We start from the raw sequence: 13,683 nt of genomic DNA on the forward strand, positions 1-13,683 counted from the left end.
CCAACACTGACGACTTGAAGTCATCTGATCTCACTAAAGCAATCATTGCTCACGAGCTTGGCCATTGGTACTTTCGTCACGACCTACAGGGGCTGATACTGTTTTCATCTGCCTTCGGTCTGTTCGTTTACAGAATGCTACCAATGTTCATTCGCTCTGAAGCTATGCAAGGGCTAAATCCCCTCACCGTCCCTCCGCTTTTCGTCTTCTGTTAGCTTACTGTAGCTCCTCGGCTCCTTCTTACCCCCATCACTTCTGCTATCCCGCGGCGCATGGAGCGAGAAGCTAATGTTTTTATTGTAGCGATGGGTCAGGGTTCATAGCTCGCGACAGCACTCGCATGGATGCATGTCCATGAATGCGGATGGTTAGAGCTGGACTGGCTGTACTCTGCTTTTTGCAGTACGCATCTGCCAATCCAGGAGAGATTGGAGGCATTGGATGGGCAAATTTGAGGAAAGACAAAAGGAGCAGATGATGACGAGCAGGTGTCTCACTACATTCGTCCCTTGCAGTCAGCCACAATCTACTCTCCATGGCTTTCTCCAGCAAATTTACTGAATGAACACGGAGTCTCCTCGTCGGCCGCTACGAGGGTTTCAGCCAATCGCCGCACTGTATTAGATTGTTGTGAGGGGACTGTTCGAGAGATAAGTATGAGAAGAATCTCAGATTGTGGAACAATTCTCTTGTGATAGAACGCCCGACAGAGGAAATATAGCACCTTGCCAGACCTGCTTCGCCCATTGATTCGACCACGTGACTGCGAGCGGGTAAACGCGAACAACGCGTCAAGCTCCCAAGCTCCACCGACTCTCCAGAGACATGATATGAACATTTCCACGCAAATCGCCTACCGTGAATTTCGAAGAACCAGACATCGCCATGCTTGACATCAACGACTTCAATCAACTCTTCGACTTCAATCCGGACTGCACATACAGCCAGAGCACATACAATGGCATTCTCCGGAATCGGCGGGCTCTGGACAACAAGCTCTTCTTCGACCGGCTGCTAGATCGTCTTAATGTCAAATGTGCACAGTGTCCTTAACCATTGCGTCTACGCTCAATTCTGACACTTAGCCAGCTTCCAACCTCTACCCGCCGCATACCAACTCCGATCTCCGCGACCTCCACCACCAAATCGTCTCCAGCCAAACAGCCGAACACCACAAGCAGTCCCTCCTCTTCTACATTCTCAAAGACTGCAAGAGCCCCGAACCGACCGAGCCCGCCGACGCCTTGGCAAAAGACTGCCACCTGCCCGAGAAATACCGGCTGGCGATAGACGGCCTCTGGGCGCTCGACCGGCTGCAATTCCGCGTACGCTTTCCATGCGCTGCTTCCACGTTGCTGACCCTCGATACTTACGCACGAGGACCCTAAACAGACAGCAACGACTCTGCTGACCTCCCCGCTCTTGACCCCAACCTTCCCCTCCGAGATCCTCAGCACCCTCCTCAAGCACTGCGGCCCCTCGACCCCCGACGCCGACCTCCCCCTCGCATACTACTACGCTGTCTCCGCCCCTCTCAACACCGAAGCGCTCCTTCGTTCCTTCTTCAACCATTTAACCCACAGCTCCATCACGGACGCATTTTTCTTTTCCCGCCAACACCCCGATCCCACGCGACACATGCTATTCGAGGGCCTCATTGAGACAGCGCTGGTGCATATCCCCTCCTTAAAGCGCGCGGATGCGGCTATCGAGCTCCTCAACCTGCCCTTCTCGCCGGAAGAGGAGGCTTGGTTCGAGGCCTTCCTGATTGAGGGCAAAGGGCGGAGTTTACATGGCGCTCGTGATGCGGTTGTTGCGCGGTGGATAGCGGTAGGCAGGGTTGACGAGGCGTGGGAGGCTACTAGGAACATGAGTGGGCGGCGGTATCAGGGGGTCAGCTGGGAGGGGATCAGGGAGGGCTTGGAGAGGGGGTTGGGCGGTAGAGGAGAGGTGGGAAGGGTGTGGAGGGCGGAGGAAGCGATGGGCGGAGTGTGATCGATCGGAGATGTGGCTGCAGGAAACAGGATATATGAAGCAGCCTGACGCATGCGCGGACACAAGTGAGGCGGAGGAGGTGCCTCAGGCGCTCTCAATCCTGAGCTAGCCTGCGGAGAATGAGCCCTGATTCAGGGAAACCGAAACCGAAGCTGCATTGTTGCATTGTTAGCATGGCGGCTGGCGTCACGGTGTTGGGACGAGTAGACGTTTGCTCGATAGCCAGCTCCCGGCTGAAGACAAGCGGTAGCTTGGAGTTCTAATCTCGAATATCCTCTCCCAGCGCAGAGGTCCAGAGGCACCGCATCTAGCCATATATCTTCATGCAGCAAGAAACTCCAAGACTAAACCCCCTTAGCAAGCGCTCAAGTCGCCTTCTCTGAACGCCATGCAATGGTCTTATCATGTCCATACCCCATCCTAGAACCACTCACTATCCGCATCCTACCAAGGACCTCACTTCTTGAACGTTGCGCTCTTCCCGGCCCTCTCTTTCTGCGCCCTGCCAAGGCCCTTTGGCGCATCCAAGGCCTTCTTGTACGGATTGAACCCCCTTTCTTGTCCCTTCTTCTGCCTCTCCCTGGGCTTGTTGAGCACCGACGGGGCGTTGGCATAGTCGAAGGGCACCGGCTCGGCAACATCCTCGCCGTCGCCGTTTGGCGCAACAGAACCGTTGTTTTCTTCCTCCCCTTCCCGTACTTGCTGCTGCTGCTTCTTCAACCTCTTCGCAGCTTTCCTCTCGGCTCTCATCTTTGCTTTCTCCTCCGCAGCAACAGCATCCAGATCCGGCACCGCCATCTCATCGTCCTGATCATCGAAGCCCGCCTGGCCAGCCGGCGAGTCCGAGGACTCAGCAACTCTCTCTGACGCCAGGTCATTCAGCTTCCGCTTCCTGCCAGCGCCGCCGCCAAGCTGCTTGATGACGAAAATCCCATCATCCCTCTTCTCCAACGGCCGCTCCTCGGCCCTAACAAACGCATGCTCAGCCCTCGCGCCCGGATCAACCGCCACCTTCTGCTGAGTGAGCGTCGAAGCGTCCGCCGGATCCGCAAACAGCTGCGCCGTGAGCGCCGGGAGCGGGACGGCGAGCTGCACGTCCGTGGTCAGGGGTCTGCGCTGCTGCTGCCACAGGCCGTTCCAGAGCTTGCCCCAGAAGCTCGAGGTCTGCGTCCTGACGGGCTGGCTGATCTGAGGCGCAGGTTGGGGAGTTGAGTTGGCGGCGGCGGCGCGGGCTACGTAGGGCGCTACGGCCGCCGGGGCGGGCTTATGGGGGTGTGCGCCTTCGATTTCGGCGAGGACATCTGCCATCTCTGGGCCGTTTACGCCTTCTGCTCTGGCTTTGGCGACGACGGAGACGACTTCGTCAGCGCGTAGGCGGAGAGGCTGGGGGGTTGGCTGGACGGCGTTGAAGAGGGCTGGCTTGTCGGTTGGCATTGCTCGGGCTATGGTGAACAGAGCGTGGTTTGGGAGGACGTAATGGATGCTCTCGTCTTCCTGTCTGGCGACGGTGTCTCGCCATCGATGTACAGCTCGGAAGACGGAGAACTGTTCTTTCGAGAACATCGCCGGAGTCTTGTTGAACATCTTGTACCAGCCCATTGATCCCAGTCCTTCAGCAGCATCGTAGAACGGATGTTCGTATGTCTGCAGGGCTGTTTCCTTGGACTTCCGCAGCACGTGCCCTATGCGGTCACTGTCAGGATTGGAGAAGTTGGACTTTTCGATTAGCTCGTTCCGCATGTTGTCGTAGATGTACAGAAGGAAATGGGTATCAGCTCTAGCATATTCGAATAGTTCTTTTGGTAAAGGCCGCAATCGCCAGTCGGCCATCTGGTATTGCTTCTGCGCACTGAAGTTGATGAACCGTTGCAGAAGGTATGCCAGGCTTCCGCCGGGGTAGCCTAGCGATCTTGCTGCGTAATGAGTGTCGAACAAACCGACGAGGTACAGGCCGAGATCTCTTTGTAGCCATATTACATCCATGTATGCACCGTGAAGAACCTTCGGGTTTAGCGTCAGGTGGGTTCCTTTGATAAAGTGTCATTGGGGCACTTACCTTCAGGATACTTGGATCCGCAAACACCTCGTTCAGACACTCAAGCCTTCGCCGCCATGGCTTCAATGTGTCTACTATCCAGTCCTTGTCTCGTGTACTGATCTGCATGAGGGATACCAAACCGATGTATGTCCGCTGGTCGTGGTGCTCAATGTCGATGGCGATCTCCTTTGCTGTCTTCAACTCCGCAAGCATGGATGCCAGAGCTTCTGGCGTGTCGACCAGCGTTGCCGTTGTCGACTCAAAGGGTCGGTAGGGTAGAGGATCGGCCTTGGTGTAGACAGAGGAGGGGAACTGGTAGGCTTCAATTTCCTGTTGATAGGGGTGCGCGTAGCTTCGGGGGAGAGAAGTCAGCAGCCATCTCCGATACAGTCGCACGCAGTAAATGCTCACTGCTTTGTGCCCTCCTTGTCCGAGACCAGCTGAAGGCTCTTGTCCAAAGGTATTCGTGCATGCGGCTTCGTTGTAAGGAGAGGTTTCCATGGCTGCGTCTCATCGTTGGACGGCACGTTCTCGAACAAGACCTGCGGCTTGGCAATATCAAGCTTCGTGAACGCGCTGAAGGGCTTCGAAGCGCTCGCCCTCGGAACCGGAGACTGCACCCCAATCAGTACGCACCACCCCCCCAACTATCCCCCATAGAACTCTCACCTCTTGCCGTCCAGGACTCAGCCTCTTGACCATGCCCGTGTACTCATCCAAGCTCGTATCGGCCCTCTCTAGCAAACTGTCGACGACATCAACCACCTCCCTCCAATTGCCCTCGACGGCATCAGCATCAGGAAGCTTAGGACCTACAGCCTCCGAGCTCGAAGCCGCATTGCCGAGAAGGCGCTCCGCCAGCGCGAGAAGGCGCGCATTCTGCCTGTCGAGCGCGGCCGCAACGGTGGGGTCGAACGAACGGTGGAATCCGAGGTCTTCGGCGCAGATCTGGTTCGCGGTTCGGGTGGTCGAGATGAGGGCGGCTTGGACGGTCTCTTGAAGGGTCTTGAAGTCTGTTGGAGTGTCCATTATGGCATGGCAGATATCGAAGGTGTCGTTGGAGGTGGGAGGGCCTGGGTTTGCGGCGAGTGGTTGCCGCCTGCGCGTTAACTAGAGTCATGTCCGCGATGCGCGCAGTGCAGTGACTTTTTCGTTACGCCGTAAATAATCTTGCTATCGATAAGATCCGTAATCTATCCGAAATCGATTTGAAGCTCTCCTGCGCGTCAACTTTATACACTTGTCACGTCCAACTATGTCAGCTTCTCTTGCGCCAGAATGCAACGACGTGAAAGAGTCAGTCGAGTGGCAACTGTCTTGGATGTGTGCTAATCATCCCGAAGGCGTTATGACAACTGCTTCCTGAAATGGTATAGCGAGAGTAAAGCTCCCCTGGAATAATTGTAACGCCACTACTTACGACCCGTAGAGTTCCTCCGTGGTAACGCCACGACGGACGAGTGTGAGCCGCTGTTCAAACAATACAAACAATGCCTAGGGGTCAGTCGTACGGGTGTGTTTTACCTATAGCCTGTTCTAATCTTCACCTAGAGAGCGCTGAAGGATCGAGGAATCGACAAGATGGTCGAGGAAGCTAGGCAGGACAACAGGGAGAACGACGCTGAGCATATGCGAGGAGGCTGTGAGTGCCCCTCCATACATGAGTGGCAAGTCCGAACATTAACGTCTTGGGCAGGACATTCTGGATCACTGCATCACGTGGCGGGAGTTCTGGAGTCTGGGATACCACGTCTCTATCAGCCCTCGAGGGGAGGTTTTGCATAGTCCGGCGCTCACTCTACTACGTGTACTATGTTGCCGGGTGTGCAATCCAGCATTGTAAAGGTGAACTAGTACGCCTTAGTGCGACGCAAACTCCTGGAGAAAAACAGTCCATGAGATGAGTCAATCTGTATGCAGGACTGCAACGGTATCCTATAGCGAGAGGACGAACTCGACAAACACTACTTGACAATCCGCACCAAAACCTACGGTATCTTAGGAAACACATACAGGTAAGCTAAGCGCAAACAGGGAGCCTGCATTGACAACATCCGCTTTGATACAGACCAGCTTAGTTGTCTTGTTGGAGGGGATGGACATCCTGCCGCTATCCGTATTTTAAGTCTGTATGCAAACGAATGTGAAGTGGCAGTGAGCTTCTGCAGAAGTCCGTTTACAATATAAGAATTCGCCATGGTTCGCTCGAGTTCTTTCACCACAACTCTCGTATCGCGCCTGTGTCGTATGCAAACTTCGAGTCCATAACATCGCAAACTTCTTCCTCAAGGTCCGCCTTCCTCATACGCCCATTACGTGATTAGCGTAATTTAGAGCAGTAAGCCATGGGCAGTCTCACGACTGAAATGCACGCGGAGCTGGTAAGGGCCAAGGCTTCAGGACTATCTCCTTACATGGGCAATGTCATCGCCCAGACGTTCCTCTCCAATTCCTTTTCCGAGCCAGTCAAAGAATCGAGGCGTTATCCACGACCCCAACCTCGCTGACCCCCCTCCCAGCCTCACTTCCCCCTCCCAAAAGCACCACCCTGTCGCATCTGTGGCAGCGACCGAACCATCAAACTCGCCGTCCGCCCCGACAACCCCAACGGCAACGCCAGCCGACCCTACTACGTCTGCCTGCGCTGCAGATCAGGCTGCGTGGAGCAAGGCCTAAACCCCTACGAAGTGGGCTGGGTGTCGTGGGCCGACAATCGCGGCATGCACAAGGACAATCCGCCCTGCGGCTGCAGAGCAGTGAGTCGACAGAACAGGGCGGGTGCCGCCAGCTCTAGGCCCGGGATGGGCTTCTGGACGTGTGCTTCTGGAGCTTGCGGATATCACTCGGAATTTGCTAATGGGCTGACTTTGGAGAAGGCTCGGGCGCGGGAGGATTGGCCGTCGGGACTTGGGTATGAGGGCTTTTGGCCGTGGTTGCTTTGAAGGGGTCACTGATTAGAGGTGCAATCTTTAGGCAGCAAAAGGCTCTGCTTAGTCTGACTAAACACGTATCACCATCGCCTGCTGTGTTCATTCGCCTTGCTCTCTCTGTGATGCAGGACCAAATAGCCTAGTTCTGATACACGGCCTGTCCTTGGCGGCGCTGTAAGTTTCAGGCAGAATGTTGAGCCTGAAGGTAGGAGCTCGTGACATATTCGGAACGACCATGGTACATCCCGGTATAAGCCCTCTATTTGTTCAACGTCCGGTCAATCCATGTTAGCATGGTATCTACCGCCGCGGCATGCCTCTGCCTCTACCTCTGAGCGCCCTCTGTGCCGCGCCTGGCGGCAGACCCCTCTGCGGCGCTTGCGGTTGCGCCGACTCCTCATTCTCTGCGAATACTAGTCAGCTTTATTCGAATTGTTAAGAGATGAGGGTATCCACATACTTATCGTCTCATCAACACTCAATATCAGACACGCCGCCTCCACAGCCGCCTGGATCGCATTCACCTTCACCAAGCTCGGTTCCCACACAAACGCCTTCATGTTGTCCGCGATGCCCTCGTTCACAAAGTCCACACCGGCCCAGATGTTCCCCTTACGGTGCTCCACCCTAAGCCTGTTCAGAATATCCGTCGCGTCGAAGCCCGCGTTATCGCACAGCTGCCTCGGTATCACCTCAAGCGCCTTAGCAAACGCCTTGATGATGCTCTGTATCTTCGTCGAAACGTTCTTATCGGCATAGCTGTGCAGATACGCCGAGACCTCCATCTCGCACGCGCCGCCGCCAGCAACAATGCTCTGGTTCTTGATTGCACGCTTGACGATCATGATCGCGTCGTGCAGACTCCGCTCCACCTCGGCGATGAACTGCTCGGCGCCGCCGCGCAGCACGAGCGTGCACGTCTTGGCGGCGGGACAGCCCTCGAAGAAGTTGAAGCGCTCGCCGCCGATCTGGCGCTCCTCGAAGCGCGCGCAGGTGCCCAGGTGTTGCGACTGGATGTCGGAGCAGGTGGACTGGATGCTTGCGCCTGTGGCCTGGCAGACGCGCTCAAGGTCGTCGGAGGCGACGCGGCCGGCGCAAAAGACGTCTCTATCCGCGAAATACTGTGTCGCCAAGTCGCCAATGGGCAGTTTGCTCAGCACGACCTTGGCGCCAGTATTGTAGAGCGCCTCCATCTTGTTGAAAATAATCTGCCACTCGGCGTCGACGATGGCTTGATATTCGGATACCTGTTCGACGCGGACTTCGGCGTTGTCCTTCTCCGACTTGAGCTCGAGCTCGACGTTTAGGCAGACGATTTTCGGGTCTTTGAAGGATTTCGGTTGTTGCTCGAAGCCGGCGTAGGAGAAGGTCTTCTTGAAGGCGACGCCGTTCACGAAGAGGGAATCTTGGAGGGCGCCACCGGTGATCTTTTTTATGCCGATGAGCTTCTCGTTGAGGTCGTCTTGGTCGAGGGAGAGGACGGCGTCGACTACCACTGAGAATAGAGAATTGGATTAGCTGCGGCCTCATCGGAGCACCGGTGCCGGTGGACTTACTCTTGGTGAAGAAATCCGAGTTCCTGTGTATCAGCTTACTGCTCATCGCCGTCGCCGCAAGCTTCCGTAGCGTCTCCCGCTGGTTGCCCTCTGATGTGTTGACTGCAATCTCCTTGATCTTGTTGACCGCCATAGCCGATGCCCTTCGTAGACCCTTGATGATGACCTGGCTGCTAACTCCTTGCTCCACGAACTCCTTGATCTCCTTCAGAACCTCGCCTGCCAGCACGACGACCGATGTTGTGCCATCCCCCACCTCGGCGTCTTGCGAGCGAGCAATGTCTGTGAGGATCCGCGCGGCAGGGTGGACTATGTCGAGGAGCTTAAACACAGTTAGCTCGAGTGTTCTCTGGCGCGAGGCAGGATGCGCACCTTCATGACTGTTGCGCCATCGTTTGTGATTGTTTGCCTGCCGTTCTCGTCCACTAGCAGCAGGTCTCCGCCGTAAGGGCCCAGTGTACTTCGGATGGTTGCTTGGACTGCTAAGCACGCGTTGATGTTGGATACTACCTGTCCCCGGCCTTGCGACTGATCGGTCCCTGCAGCTATTAGCCAACGTACGTAGAACAGGTGGGTTGGCATTGTACAAACCCTCCTTCAGCACTATAATCGTGGGTGTTTGTCCGCCGAAGGACATTTTTGCGGCAGCTCTTGAAGGCGCTGTAGAATGGGTACGTCGATCCGGCGCTGAAATCTAGCTGGAGTGTTTCTTAAAGGAACGGGTCTTTTCGTGGGAATCTTCGCAGCGTAGTGGTGGTATCCTGTCCTACTTTTGGTTGTGCTGCTCTGCTTTGCTGATCGCAACGCGACTTTCCACAAAAACTCTCGCGTCCTTCCGCGGCCTGCAGCGGAGCGGAGTGACTTTCTGCCATCACCGTCCTCCTCAGCCCCCCACCCCTAGGCAACACCAGTTCTATAGCCCTCCAGCTTCACTTTGAATGAGATATACTCTTCTTCGTAGATGATTCGCTCGCTCTCTCCGCTTTACAGTGCCTATTCGAATTCATTATGCACAGGTGGTAGTTTATGATTCTTACGAATATACCCTTTGGCTTGAATAACCTTAGAGTAACCTCAAGACTATATATATTCCTTTTGCCATCTTTGTCGTTATCTTGACTTATACCCTTCATGCGGCTTCTCTCTTTTTGATAGTTCAGACCTCATGCCCACAAGTATGACTTCGAAGCACCGGTACAATGATCAAAGAGTGAGTAAATCACATCAGGCTGTGGCCTAATAGCAAGTGCCAATCTTAGGGCATGCCAGGAAGCTACACAGAACGTGTTTTCCGACTCTCCATCTCGCACCAGCTTTTCATGAGCGTAAAGCTTTGGCACGCACCTTCCGTTGCTGAGTCCCAGCCTTCCTCTATATCCCTCGGGAGTCCCAACCGATTCAGATACTAAACCTTCTCAGGCCCTCATGACGCCGAAACGCAAGCCCAAGCCCCCACCGCCGCTCCGCTTCCACAACATGCCCCTGGCCTCGCAAGGCTTCCCGGGCACGTCCCTAACCTCGCGCCCACCCCTCCTGCGCCTGCCCCCCGAGCTCCGCCAGCAAATCTTCCGCTACCTGCTCCCCGGCCCGCAAGAAACCTTCCGCTTCTATCTAGACAGCGGCAGCAGCTCCATCAGCCCGAAATGCCACCTGCACCACCTCAGCCGCCACAGCCCGCAGTGTTCCGACCGCACCACCCCGCCCTACCTCCACCTCCCCCGCCGCCCCGCCCGCACGCTCTCCGTCCTGCGGCTCAACAAACAGATCTATGGAGAGGCGCTTGCCGTGCTGTATTCGGAGAATCTGTTCCACTTTGTCGGCTTCAACTATCTGCCTGTGCTGGACTTTGTGCGGCACTTGAGCCCGGAGGCGAGGGGCGCGGTTAGGAAGGTTAGGCTTACGCTGCTCAGGGAGAAGGGGAGCAGGCGGGATGAGAAGTGGGAGATTCTTTGTAGGGTGCTGCATGGGGAGTTGCCGGGGCTGAACACTCTGGTTGTTGATCCTGAGACGTGGATCTAGGGTGGGGTGGATTGACATTGTGGTTGGATGGAGAGGTGACATGCAGGGTTGTGAAGAGTAGATAGATTGGTTTCGGTTTGGTGCTGGCTTGGGCGTTTTGGGTTGGGTACGAGGGATGCAGAGATGGGTTATACCCTAGGGTTAGATTGGTTATTCTTGTGGATGTTGCCACAGAAGGAGTCTTCGCTATCACGTTTGTTCATACTGCATAATCGGCTACAGCGAGTTTCAAGGCACTCCTCGGCGAAACTGGTGAGGCTCAGAACAGAGCATGACTTGCACGCAGCGTTAGTGGTAAATAAAACAAGCTGCTGACCGCCTTATCACAGGCCAAAGGGATCACTGAGTTGTGACATGTGGTTCGCGGATAGCCGTAGGTGGTTTGAAGTAATCGCGAGCAAAATTTTCGAACCTTGAAATACGTGTTGCTCCAAAGCTCTGCGAGTCGCGCGGCCAGCTCTGCATGAAGCTCAACCACTGTGTTCCCGTAGCCAAGCAAACAGCACCGTCCTCCGAAATCGTCAGCCATGGTGTGTAGCAACTAAGTACATCGGAGTACGCGAAGGTATTGACAATGCGAACAATCCCAAAAGCCGAGATCTAAGAGTAGATCCACAAAGCAACGGGCCAGTAGCTGTAAGTCCTGAATGAAAAGACTCCAAGGGTATCAATCCGGTTTGACCTCGAATGGACCTTCCTCCCTCGTGTTTCAGGAGGCAAGATGTCCTGTTTGGAAGAAAGAGCTCACAGAACTGCAAGCAAAGCCGAGAGAATCGGCACCAGTGTGCGTAAGTCGTAGTGCGAGTGAAGCGGAAGCGCTCGGTAAACCGTACCATCACCTATTCCAAGTCGCTGTCCATCATGTCGGAGTCTGACTGAGCATGCATATCAGTAGCCACTTCTTGTCGCAGCTCTTCGTCATCGCTCCATAAGTCGCCCTTGGACAGTCCGAGAGGTTCGTTGGAAGGTTGCGCAGGAAGGATCTCAGGACGATATCGTGCCTCCTCCTCACTCACGAGCACGGGCTTGCAACCCTTCCAAGTCTGAGACGCCCAGATGTAGAGTGGACCAACCACTTCGATCTCAACATTGCAGTTCAGGTCGGCCATGCGCTCCACAAAGTCAATCCAAGTCCTGCCGGCGGCGCACTTAAGAGTGATGTGGGAGAGGGTTAATCGCTCGAGAACGCCTGGGTAGCTGAGAACAAGCCTTTCGAGCGTGTCTTGGTGAACAATGAAATCGTGCAGATAGATGGACCGGGGTGGACTTGTGTCCTGTGGGACGAACAGATCCAGTAGGCAAGCTTTCGGCAGTGGATTCACACGATTTGGATCAGCGGCATGCGTGTCCGCTCCTTGCGACCAGTGTCCGATTACCCGGAGATGCTTCAAATTTGGCAGGCTCCACACGATTTGCTTCCAGTAGTTCATCATGCTTGGAGAGCCAATGTCATTCGGGTGAACGGCAACACCCGCGTGGCTCGTCCTCTGAACACCGGGAGCTCCGCGAATGTTGAGCGTGAAGCGTTCGATTTTGTCGAGCTTGGCTTGATTGATAGTATCATCGTACAGCTGGTACGAAAACGTAAGGAGTCGGTTGATGGTAGCCCATTCGCGCACATCGCTGAGATTTGCGCCGGTTACGTGGAGTTCTTTGACACGTCTGGGTATGGATACCACTAGGATGTTGCTCAAGCAGGCGACGTTCGGAATGCGACTAATCTCGTACGGAGGGTTTGTTGCATTGACGATGTCCGCACCGTACTTCTTGATGAAACGCTGTGTCATCGTCGGCCATGGAAGGTTCTCGCGCTCGCATATGCCGGCTTCGACGTACTCGAGATTCGGGAGCAACTTGAGCGTCTCTTTGGAGACAGCAGCAGCGTGGTTGAGGAGTAGGAACCAGTCCACCTACTGGGCATTAGTACGATAGAAAACTTATTTTTTTAAGAGTCCGCGCTCTCTGAGTGCTGGTTGTAAATGCCTCAGCGGTCACAATGCTAGACAGAGATATTTTCGCCATGTCATGCTCTCCAAGACCTCCCAATGCAGCCTTGTCGTGACGGAAGCGATCCAGCCCATGCTGCTATTGGGCGGCCGATGAAGGCAAGACTGAAGAAGATTTCGACGAACTAACCTTGAAGAACGGCCATACGAGGGCCTCATGGTACCGTGCACAGAAGACCTTCTGCTGCGCAGTCAAACCAGCACGTCCAGTAACCCCGAAGTGACTTAGAAGTCGCTCCGTAGTGGAATCGCGGACAGTGTCGGCATCGCCCATGCCGATCTCCCAGCGCATACCGGGAGGGATCTGGACCTGTACGTTCTGGACATGCTTGGCAAGATCTTCCTTCTCCTCGGCGAAACGAAGAAGTTTCGGGACGTGCTGTATGTCGACGACGATGAGGACCATGTCGCGGAACAGGTACTTGGTGACCCAGGCATGAAACGCTCGACATGTCAGATTGGCATTTTGAAGATCTGCCTTGGATCCTGGCTTGAAGCGGTTGTCTTCCTCTGGCGTTAGATGGGCGATGACCATCTCGCAAAGCTCGGGCGGAATGTCCGAGAAGGTCTTCATAGTGGAATGTGGAGGATGCCAATGGCGTGATGAGGGAGGTGTCGCAGATGCTTTGGGAGTTACGGAACTGAGATTGATGGTTTCCTGCAAGGTTTAGTGGGAATCGCACCGATCTTGTGGTGTGAAGAGGCTGAGAGAGAGATTTGCTTTTGAAATCGCTAAAGGTGTTGGCGGTTGCAAGGCTGAGAGTATGGAAGTGAGATGTAAATTTGGAAATGTGTGGAGCCGAATGAAATCGTATGCTAAATCGGCAAACATGAAGAAGGCCGCATTCACATACTCTGGAATTGTGAGCGAAGCCAGTGGAGGTGGCTGGCAGTGAAGAGTGTTCCGAACGTCGTTGCAAGGCTGAGCAGAACCTCAAGGCAGACGCCGATGGAACGCGCGGGAGCCACAAAGCTTGGCCTGCATGAGGTTGTCAATAAGGATGCGCCTTGGTTCACGCACTTTATGCTGCCCTGAAGTTTGTGCTCGCAACAAGCCTTAGCCTGACATGTGGAGCAGTTTTGTACCCGAGCAATTATACATCTGGCTGGTCCCTTCAGCAATTTCTAGACCAGATATC

At 54.9% G+C, this 13,683-nt stretch overlaps 5 protein-coding genes across 5 annotated transcripts; 2 read left to right on the forward strand and 3 right to left on the reverse strand.

The window, feature by feature from the left end:
* Positions 1-885: 885 nt before the first annotated feature.
* W97_04467 (uncharacterized protein) lies at positions 886-1,995 on the forward strand (the record flags this gene model as incomplete). The annotated part of the gene is made up of 3 exons (XM_007782357.1): positions 886-1,045; positions 1,090-1,325; positions 1,393-1,995. 3 exons carry the CDS (start codon positions 886-888, stop codon positions 1,993-1,995), a joined length of 999 nt encoding a protein of 332 aa, XP_007780547.1.
* A 456-nt stretch (positions 1,996-2,451) lies between these two features.
* W97_04468 (uncharacterized protein) lies at positions 2,452-5,062 on the reverse strand (the record flags this gene model as incomplete). Its single annotated transcript, XM_007782358.1, has 4 exons — positions 2,452-3,996; positions 4,052-4,385; positions 4,445-4,647; positions 4,703-5,062. The coding sequence occupies 4 exons, from the start codon at positions 5,060-5,062 to the stop codon at positions 2,452-2,454; spliced, it is 2,442 nt and encodes an 813-aa protein (XP_007780548.1).
* Positions 5,063-7,263: 2,201 nt separating this feature from the next.
* W97_04469 (T-complex protein 1 subunit eta) lies at positions 7,264-9,156 on the reverse strand (the record flags this gene model as incomplete). The annotated part of the gene is made up of 5 exons (XM_007782359.1): positions 7,264-7,367; positions 7,424-8,458; positions 8,520-8,841; positions 8,892-9,058; positions 9,111-9,156. The coding sequence occupies 5 exons, from the start codon at positions 9,154-9,156 to the stop codon at positions 7,264-7,266; spliced, it is 1,674 nt and encodes a 557-aa protein (XP_007780549.1).
* Positions 9,157-9,944: 788 nt separating this feature from the next.
* On the forward strand, positions 9,945-10,538 carry W97_04470 (uncharacterized protein; the record flags this gene model as incomplete). The annotated part of the gene is made up of 1 exon (XM_007782360.1): positions 9,945-10,538. One exon carries the CDS (start codon positions 9,945-9,947, stop codon positions 10,536-10,538), a length of 594 nt encoding a protein of 197 aa, XP_007780550.1.
* An 839-nt stretch (positions 10,539-11,377) lies between these two features.
* W97_04471 (uncharacterized protein) lies at positions 11,378-13,118 on the reverse strand (the record flags this gene model as incomplete). The annotated part of the gene is made up of 2 exons (XM_007782361.1): positions 11,378-12,448; positions 12,675-13,118. 2 exons carry the CDS (start codon positions 13,116-13,118, stop codon positions 11,378-11,380), a joined length of 1,515 nt encoding a protein of 504 aa, XP_007780551.1.
* Positions 13,119-13,683: the final 565 nt, after the last annotated feature.

This window comes from Coniosporium apollinis, assembly GCF_000281105.1.
Source record: "Coniosporium apollinis CBS 100218 chromosome Unknown supercont1.19, whole genome shotgun sequence".
Taxonomy (NCBI): domain Eukaryota; kingdom Fungi; phylum Ascomycota; class Dothideomycetes; genus Coniosporium; species Coniosporium apollinis.